The following is a 9627-nucleotide window of genomic DNA, read 5'->3' as shown; positions in this document are numbered from 1 at the left end:
AGGGCAAGTATTAAACTTAAGAAGTCTTGGGTTTGAGCACCATCAATAACAAATGCTAGCACTTCACATCAATTTACATTCCATTTTAATGAGGGGGTCATTGTCCTAGATGACCTTTAAGGTCTTTCCCAAATATGAAACCCATAATCACAAATTGATTAAATAGAAAGAACAAAATATACGCCCCCCCCCAAGCCTCAAGAATATCTATTCTTATCTAACATCTCAACTGGAAAAAGAAAAGAAAGGAAGAACTATAGCCCAGCTTTCAGACCACAGAAAGTAGGTGGGGAAATTCTCCTCCTTTAGCTGTTGACCCTTATTCAGAGTTTCCAGCTCAACAGAAGACCACCTATTGTTCAAAACAAGCCTGATAACAGGTAACTAAAAACTGGAAACAAAATGAATGCCCATTGATTGGGTAATGGCTGGTTGGGTAAATCGCTGTGATATGTAAAGATGCTAGAAAATTATTGTTCCATAAGGAATGAAAAGGAGGAATTCAGAGAAACATGAGAAGACTTTTGTAAACTGATACAGAATGAAGTGAGCAGAACCAAGGAAACAATAAACACAACCACTGTGATAAAAACAACCAATTTTGATCATCAAAGAACAGAAGATGAAGTATCCCTTCCTACTCTTGGATTAGAGGGAGAGAACCATGGGTACAGAATGCTATATACACTGTCAGAGGCAGTCATTGTGGCAGTTGTTTTTGTTTAACTTTATATTTATTACAATGAACAACTGATAAGATAGGCAAAGAGCATTGGGGTAGGAGTGAGCTAGGTCTAGTAAAAACTATAAGGTTAGAAAAATTATATAAATAAAACCTAATCTTTAAAAAAAATAACCACATGTCTACTACTACTGAAAAAACCAGCAAGTCTATATACTTCAAAGTAACTACATGGTTTTTTATCAAAGGTTTTTCTGTATCAATGATATCTAGTAATTTTTATGGTTTTGTTATCAATATAGTCCATTATGCCCATAGTTTTCCTAATATTGAGCCAACCTTACATTCCTGATATATATTCTACCTGGTAATAAGGTATAATCTTTATGATGTGTTGCTGTACTCTGGTAATACTGTATTTTAAATGTTTGTATCTATATTCATTAGGAATATTAACCTATAATTTTCTTTCTCTGATATGTCTCTTCTTAGTTTAGGTCTCAAGATCATATTTCAAGATCATATTTAAATGATAAAAAGTATTTGATAGAAAATATTATTTTCCTATATTTGTAAAGTTTACATAATATTAATTAATAGCTTTTAATAGCTATTAATAGCTTTCAAATGATGTAATTCTCTTGTAAATCTTGTCAGGTCCCTTGATGATAAAGATCAGTCAGACTATTTTAACAGTAAATGGGCAGCATATTTTGTTGATAGCTAATTACATTGCATAAACTAGCTTCTTATCTTTAAAAAAATCTAGAATGAGACTAATCATAGATTCACAGCATTATAGAGCTGAAGGAGACCTTAAAGATAATCTGATCTAATCCCCATTATAGAGGTGAGAAAATTGAAACACTGAGTCCATTTTCCACCTCTATAAAATGAGAGATTGGAGCAGATGACTTTAACATTCTTTCCAGTTAAAGGTCTATGTTCCTATGCGGTATAGATTAACATGTTGGAGTTCATACACCTGGGGAGTTATTGGCTTTGCACTCATCTTCCCCTTCCTGCAGGAAGTCTAGACACTGTCCATGAGATGCTCCATTCTCATAGATGAACTTTGCCTTTTCTCGCCCCAAACCAGGCATCCAGGTCTCTTCCAGGCTACCTCCAGAAAATGAACCAACCTGTGGCCAATCCCCTTCTCTAACCCCATTTCATGTCTTTTTTTCCCATCAGAGTATATGTCCCTCGGTTGCAAAGACCTCCTTGCTGCTTGTCAGTGTATCCTCAATGCTTAGCACAGGGTCTTGCATACAGTAAGTGTTTAATAAACTTGTTTTCTATCTTATTACATAGCTATCTTGGACATAACCACCTCTCCTGACTCTTAGTTCAATGTTCTCTCCGCTCTTAGTCTTTCATTTCCAATGTGTAACCATAGACATTAGCAGGGATTTGTTCATATGCATATGGACTAGAGCTATAGCTGATGCTGTGGAGCCCTGAGCACCTTGCTTATCCTCACTCATTCCATTTCCTCATCTGGAAAATGGGGCTAATGCTTGCATTGCCTACCTCATAAAAGAGGGATAAGGAAAACTTGTTGTAAACCTTAAAGCAGTGCGGAAGTGTAAGCTGATAGCATTGCTTCTCATTTATCATATTATGAAATTAATTTGTGATATAATAATTTTTTTCATTTTTTCTGCCACTGGTTTAACCAGTCCCCTGCTTTCTCTTAAAGATAAACCTCTTTTTTTCTGATAGTATAAACTTATCCAGGTTATTCTGAATAAACAAAAAGATTGTTTTGAATAATAAATATTTTCTAACCACAATTCTAAGGTGAACATCGATGACCTGAGAAGTCTAAGTAGAGGATCTTCAGGCTCAAAGAAAGATAAATACAATCTGATGAGTTTGTGGGAATACAGACACTTTATTTCCTTTGAAGGCCAGCAGGAGACACAAAGTACTAGGAAGAATCGCAGATATTTATATAGTACTTTTAGGTTTGCGAAGCACTTAACTACATTCTCTCTTTTGTTTTTCATAGTAATCCTGTGAGGTAAATCCTACAGGTATTATCTCCCTTTGATAGATGAGAAAACAGAGGCTTAGCAAAGTGACTTGACCAGGGTGACACAGTTAGTAGGATTCTGAGGCAAGATTTGAACCTAGGTCTTCCTCATTCCAAGTCAATGACTCTATTGGATCCAGGGGTGGGGAACCTGTGGTCTCAAGGCCACATGAGGCCTTCTAGGTCTTCAGGTGCAGCCTTTTGACTGAGTCCAAGTTTTACAGAACAAATCCTTTTATTAAGGGGATTTGTTCTGCGAAGTTTGGATTCAAAGGGCCATGCTTGAGGACCTAGAGAGTCACATCTGGCCTTGATACCTCAGGTTCCCCATCCCTGTTATCCAATCCATCAAACAGCTAGAAAGATGGTGTCAACCCAGACTCGATAATAGCCTTGTTAGTAGGTGGCTGTGAGGCTTGTTGGCCTGGTTGTTTTCCTTGTGGTGGTTCTGCTGTCCACAGAATTCATGACATCTTTTACCCAATTGGCCTCAGGATCAGCACAGATTTTGAATCCCCTGCGGGTGATAAAACTAAAATGGAAAGAAAAGAAAGAAATTATTCGTCTCCTTGTCATTCTATCAGGCCAAGGGCTCAGCTCAGAATGACATACAAGTTGTTTCTCACAGATTACTTTTGGGGAAGAATAGACTGTCCAGACCCAGGGGAAGGGAGGGTGGCACCTGAAGTTCAAAGAGGTGAAAGGACTTGCTCACCTTGTTGAGTTTAATGGGAGGCAGAGGTGGATGATGAACCTGAATCCTCTAACTCCAAGACTGACATGCCTTCCACTATACCACACTGCCTCTCATGGGGCAGGCCATAAGATGCATGAGGGCAGGGGTCAAGGTGACAGATAAACATATATGTAAACATGTATTACACACATAATATATATAACACGTACACATGTTTACCCTTAACTGCTTTGACCATAATAGGTTCTTAATAAATATTTATAGAATTGATAAATGGTAAAGTGTTAAGAATTATGAATGAGTTGCTGAGTGCCTACCTAACAGTCTTTGCCTTACTTCTCAATGTCTATAAGGATTTACATCTCATTCTTTGGTGAAATGGGAGTTCCTTCATCTAACTCCCAATCCAAGTTTAAATAAATATTAGAAACACATAGTGGCCAATGTGATGCTTTTGAACATGAGAAAAGGATTGTTTGGCAATAAGTACATTAAAGATAATATCGAGGTACATTGTCTCACCATAGCTCTGCCAACATCCACAGGCCTCACATAAAAAGGGCCATGTACTTGGATTGTGGTGTGGGTCTCCCAGCCATGAGTCCATTCTTAATCTCTAAGGCTCACAGGGTCACTGGTTTGAAATCAGGAAGTAACTTAGAGATTAACTAGACAAGCCCTCATCTTTTTACAAATCAGAAAACTAAGGACCAAAAACAGGGAAGAGATTTGCTCAAGCCCTTACAGATGGGAGTGACCAGCAGAGCTGGGAACTGAACTCAGACGGTCAAGCTGGAAGTCCAACAACCATTTCTTCACGCTATGTTGCTGACTTTATAAGCTGTAAAGGCCATTTTCCTAGCTGAGCTGATTGAAGAAGTTAGTACAATATTCACACTAGACAGCAAACCTCAGAATCTCTTGAAGTTTTCATAGTTTTTCAACAATCTACAGTAGGGATAGAGTTAGTTAACATGAACCAATAAGGACAAATACCCACTATGTACTTGGAGGGAGATTGATTTAAGGAATGGGAGAAAGGGACCATTCAAAATAAGGCATTTATTCCCAAGGATCATTTCTTATAAAAAGGGAGCCATTTCAAGGTCTCCCTAGAAGCTGATGCTAAAATATACTCACATCACTGCTTTCATGGGGCCTTCTTCAATGGCATAGCTCTTCACCCTCTTGATTTCTAGGGGCTGGCTCCAGCTCACACAAAAACTCTTTTTTGTGACTTCAGTTCCTACACCTAGAGAAAAAAAGAATTTTTTTAAAAGGGAAAAAAATCATTTCACCTGTAATTAGCTCATTAAGTGCAAAGGAAATTGTATCTGTTGAATTGATGTCATTGGGCTTATCTGACCATCAGTAAGCATTTATTAAGCAACTATCATATGCCAGGCAATGTGGTATACACTGGAATTATGGAAACAAAAATGAAACAAGAGTTAATCTTTCACATTGCAGGAAAATTGATATTGGAGACAAGGATAAGCTTATTTCCATCTCCTCTACTACTAAGGATAAAACAGTAGCTTCTGAAATATTCTGAAGTAAAATTCAAGGATGCCCCAGAACTCTAACTATAGCATACAATCCCCTCCATGATGCTGCCTCTGCATTAGGTTGTAATCTCTTTGAAAGCAGGGTCTTTGTCTTCTCTCTCTTATTGACCTTCCATGGCATTTACACAGTTGAGACTGGCCTTCAGGCTAATACAATTGGACCTGGACAGGTTTTAAAGATTCCATGGTCCTACCTCCTCATTTAATAGATAAGGAAACTGAGGTTTCCTGGACCTCGGTTTCCAGAGTTAATGGGTGAGTTGCCCAAAGTCATAACCAGAGTCCTGGGACATCCTTGAACCCAGAATGTTTCAGAAGCAACTATTTTATTCCTAGTAGTTATGGAGATGGAAATGTGCTTATTATCATCCCCAATGTGAATTTACCTGCCGTGTGAATGATAAACTCCTTATAAAGGTAAATTTATTTTTTCTTTGTATCCCTGGTGACTACCACATTGGCCGGTATACAGTGGTTGCTTAATAAATGCTTACCGATGGCCTGAACTGATATAAGTTCAATGGACAAAACTTCCTTCTAAATTAATTTAATGATTGTACCGGAGGCATTTGTAGCAAAGTTGGGATTTGAACCTAAGTCCTGTGATTTCAAATCTAGTATTTTGTTCATAAGGGAGATCTATTTTAGTGATTAATATAAGATAATAATCTGGGCAAAAGAGGTCACTATAATTAAAAATCCTTTGGTTGTTGTTCAGTCATTCCAGTTGTTTCCAACTCTTCATGACCCCATTTGGGGTTTTCTTGGAAAAGATACTAGAGTGTTTGCCATTTCCCTACCCAACTCATTTTACAGATGAGGAAACTGAGGCACACAGGGTTAAGTGACTCACCCAGGGTCACACAGCTAGTAAGTGTTTGAGGCCAGATTTGAACTCACAAAGATGAGTATTTCTGACTCCAGGTCTGGCACTCTATCCACTACACCTCCTAGCTGCCCCTAGAAATCTTTAAAGAGAATTTAAAATGAAGATCAGCATGTTTCCCTTAGAGATCAAGATTATACTGCAGAAATGGGAAGAGACTTAAGAATAGTGGGACTTAAACCAAATTATTCAGTGTTAGTATCTATTGTTTTCCTCTCCTGCCACGATTTCAAAGTGGCAGAACCATTTAATTGGTAACAGTGGTTAATGATTTTCCAACACTTGGTGGAAAATGTTGCTGATTCTGGAAGGCTGTTCTCTAAGATGGAGCTAAACGTAATATATCCTCATCCTACCTCCCCATCTTTTTCTACCCTCTCCTTTCAACACTCACCATACCCCTTCTGAACTTTCTCTTTTCTCATCTCTGCCAATTTATTTTGAATCGAACTCTTTCTGAACCCAATGAAAGCAAAATCTGACCTTTCATCTCTGTATTACTTTAGAAGAATCCTCTTTTCTTACTCTCCCCAGTGAAGTCACCTATTGCTCCTCCTAAGACCCTCAGAATTGAACAGAGGTACATAACCATACTGCCTTTTCCCTGAAGTCCTTCCAGCTTTTTAGCTCTTTCAACCTACTTAAATATCATAAGTTCCCTGGGAGTACAATCACAGCAGGAATTGGCTTCCCCAACTGGGAAACTGAAACCTAGCGAGGAGAAGAAGCATGTTGCTAGTCATTCAGAAAGTGAGCAGCAGAAATAGATGAACCCAACTGGGTCTAATAGAAACAAACATGAGCACTATTTCCTGCCTCCATGGAGACTCATCAAACAATCCAGATCTGGGCATCAACCAGATAACACATTCTTCTCTGTGCAAAATTTCTACCCAGAATAACAACTGGTTGTTGTTGGATATAGGATATTGGCCAGACTCCTAACTACATCATCACTGAGAACAGAATGTACTTCCATCCCAGGATCAGAGAGGTCCAGTGGACATATCAACCACTCTGAAGCAGGAGATCTTGAGTGTGTGTGTGTGTGTGTGTGTGTGTGTGTGTGTATGTGTGTGTGTGCGTGTGTGTGTGTGTGTGTGTGTGTGTGTGTGTGTGTCTGAGAACCTTATATATCTATCTCCATGTACAATTATGGTTTTAGGAATCTAGACATAAAGTACCAATGCATTTATTAGAACTCATCATAAGTATAACCTTTTCAAAAATTCCCAGTGTATCTTGTGACCTGGTGGTCAACCTTGATTATGGTATGGTGATGGCATGAAAAGAGATCAAGACTTTGAGTTGGGGCAGCTAGGTGGCCCAGTGAGTAGAGCACTGGCCCTGGAGTCAGGAGGACCTGCATTCAAATCTGGCCTCAGACACTTGACACATGTACTAGCTGTGTGACCTTGGGCAAGTCACTTAACCCCAATTGCCCTGCCAAAAAAAAAAAACAAAAAAAAGAGATTTTGAGTCAGGAGAGAGCAAGGCTCCTTGAAGATAGTGGCTATGTCTTATACCATTGTCTATCCCCGGGCCTACCATAAAATCTTGCACCTGATAATTACATAATGGAAGTCAAAGTAAATTTAATTCAAACTCTACCTCTGATATGTGTTAGTTGTGTGACAACAGGAAAATTACGTAATTTCTCCCAGCCTCATAGCTTCACTTCTAAAGATGAACATATCAACGCTTACATATAGCACCAACCTCAAAAGATTATTATAAGGACTAATTGTGATGGCATTTGCAAAGCAATTTGTAAACCTTAAAGCACTATGTCAGTGTCAGCCATTATTGATTCATCTTTCCTAGGCAGGTCCTTACATGGCAGACACATTGGCCTATACTGGTAATCTTGACAGTTTACTAAGACTTGACAAGATTTCAGCACCATTGGTATAGCCATCAAGTTCTGAGGGCTACACAGTTAGGCATCTGCATCGGACCTTACCGGCATATTCCTCAGCAATAACAGTAAGATAGAAGTAAGAGGATAAAAAGGAAAGAAAGAGGGAAAATAATCTACCATTGGAAAAATTAATACTGCTCATTTGACTGCAAGACCTCTAAGACAAGAGCATAATAAAATTATAGTAATAATAGCTAATATTAATATAGGATAATGACATTTTCATACATGTGGTTGAGAATCCATTTTACAGATAGGGAAATTGAGGCATATTGAAACATAAGTGACTTACCCAGGCTTACACAGCTAGGAAGTTAGGAAGGATTTGAACTTAGGTCTTCATAATTCTAATGGGTCAAGCAGGCTATCCCCAATATTACCTAGCTTGCTAGGACATGAACTCGAAATTATTTTTCCAGAAGTGAAGATGGATTGGCAGTAATCCGTCTATGCTCTCTAGTGTGGTTTCCTCCTTTATAACCAGGACAGACATCTACAAGAAGTGATCTATGTTGCTGGTTCCTTAATGACTTTCTTTCCATTGTATTGATCATCTCATGAATTGCCACCAAGTTTCTTGCAGGTAAGAATCATCATTCCCACTTCATAGAATGGGAAACCTGAGGTATAATCCCTAAGTGCCTTAGAATAAGGGTTTTAATCCTAGCAAGTCTGGCCAGTGCGCAATGGGAGTACTGCTTCCCTGCTTCCTCGCTCCATGCTTCCTGTAATCCCATCCTTCATCAAACCCTAAAAATTAACTTCTCAGCTTACCTTCCACCATGTATGCTGTAAGGCCACAGAAACAGATAAGAGCAAACAGGAAGAGCTTCATGGCTGCTGTTGAGCTGGGGGTGTTTGGGAAAAAGAACAAAGAGCAAAGACCCCTTTAAGCTTTTACACCTTGACAATGGTCAGTGGATTTCCTGTCATGAGACCAGATTATTGAAATAGAAGGGAGGTTGCTGAAAAGTCTTACCTGAAGCTACTAAATTTGTTCTATTAAAAACTTTGCCTTTGCCCAGTTCTTCCTAACCACATACTCTGTGACTTTCCCCCCACTTTGCCAGTGGTTAATGTATCTGTGAAACAAAATGGGAGCTTAAAAAGCATATATCTCTTTCATCTCCAGCCTCTTGTGTCTCAAGCTCATGCCCCAACCACAGGCTGAACAGATACCAAAATCGTTGATGAGAACAGATAGGCACCCAGCACCCATCTGTTAAGGATGGAACCAAAATGGTTATAGAGAGTGAACAGTGGAAATAATGCATGGTTATGCTACCTCCTAGGGCATCCTTCATATCTAGAACTAAGAAAGTAAAGTCCACATGACTGGATCCTCCTGTTCATTTCACAAAGCATCATCAAGCAAAAGAAAGTAAAATAGTGATGCTTACGATACAAACCCAGAAGGAGAAAAGGATTCTAATCATCTACAAAAAGCCTTCAAGAAAACAAAGCTTGGGCACAAGTTCAAATACAATTCCTGGATGAAATGAAGCAAAAGTTCATTTTAAGAGTTTTTAAATGATTTTATAAATAAAATGAGAGCATAGAGGAAATAATTGGGAAAAGCGAGAGCTATGAAGCAAATACTTAAAAAGAAAATGAATAGCTTAGCACAAAAACTATAACCTTACCCAAGCAATGGACTCCTTGAAAATTGTAATGGGTTAGATAGAATTGACTGACAACAAGAAATATTAAAACAAAATCAAAAGACTGAAAAATAGAAGAAAATTTAAGGAATCTAATATCAAAAACCTCTCATCTAGAAGTTAGATCAATGAGAGATAATTTAAGAATCACTGAATTACATGAAAGTTCTGACC

At 38.4% G+C, this 9627-nt stretch overlaps 1 protein-coding gene across 1 annotated transcript; it reads right to left on the bottom strand.

The window, feature by feature from the left end:
* Positions 1-3094: 3094 nt before the first annotated feature.
* LOC118845699 (lymphotactin-like) lies at positions 3095-8644 on the bottom strand. Its single transcript, XM_036753700.1, has 3 exons — positions 8567-8644; positions 4558-4669; positions 3095-3252 (listed from the first exon to the last, which is right to left on the bottom strand). The coding sequence occupies exons 1-3, from the start codon at positions 8625-8627 to the stop codon at positions 3117-3119; spliced, it is 309 nt and encodes a 102-aa protein (XP_036609595.1). The 5' UTR covers positions 8628-8644; the 3' UTR covers positions 3095-3116.
* Between the last annotated feature and the right edge of the window lie 983 nt (positions 8645-9627).

Source organism: Trichosurus vulpecula, chromosome 4 (genome assembly GCF_011100635.1).
Source record: "Trichosurus vulpecula isolate mTriVul1 chromosome 4, mTriVul1.pri, whole genome shotgun sequence".
In the NCBI taxonomy this organism is placed as follows: Eukaryota; Metazoa; Chordata; class Mammalia; order Diprotodontia; family Phalangeridae; genus Trichosurus; species Trichosurus vulpecula.
Note: the sequence above shows the minus strand (reverse complement) of the source record. Positions and strands in the feature narration are given on the sequence as shown.

Excerpts from the sequence above, each read along its gene's own strand:
- LOC118845699 (XM_036753700.1), bottom strand. The coding sequence starts at position 8,627 with ATGAAGCTCTTCCTGTTTGCTCTTATCTGTTTCTGTGGCCTTACAGCA. Across the intron at positions 4,670-8,566 it reads TACAGCATACATGGTGGAAG|GTGTAGGAACTGAAGTCACA; the intron begins GTAAGCTGAGAA and ends TTTTTTCTCTAG. Across the intron at positions 3,253-4,557 it reads GGCCCCATGAAAGCAGTGAT|TTTTATCACCCGCAGGGGAT; the intron begins GTGAGTATATTT and ends TTTCCATTTTAG.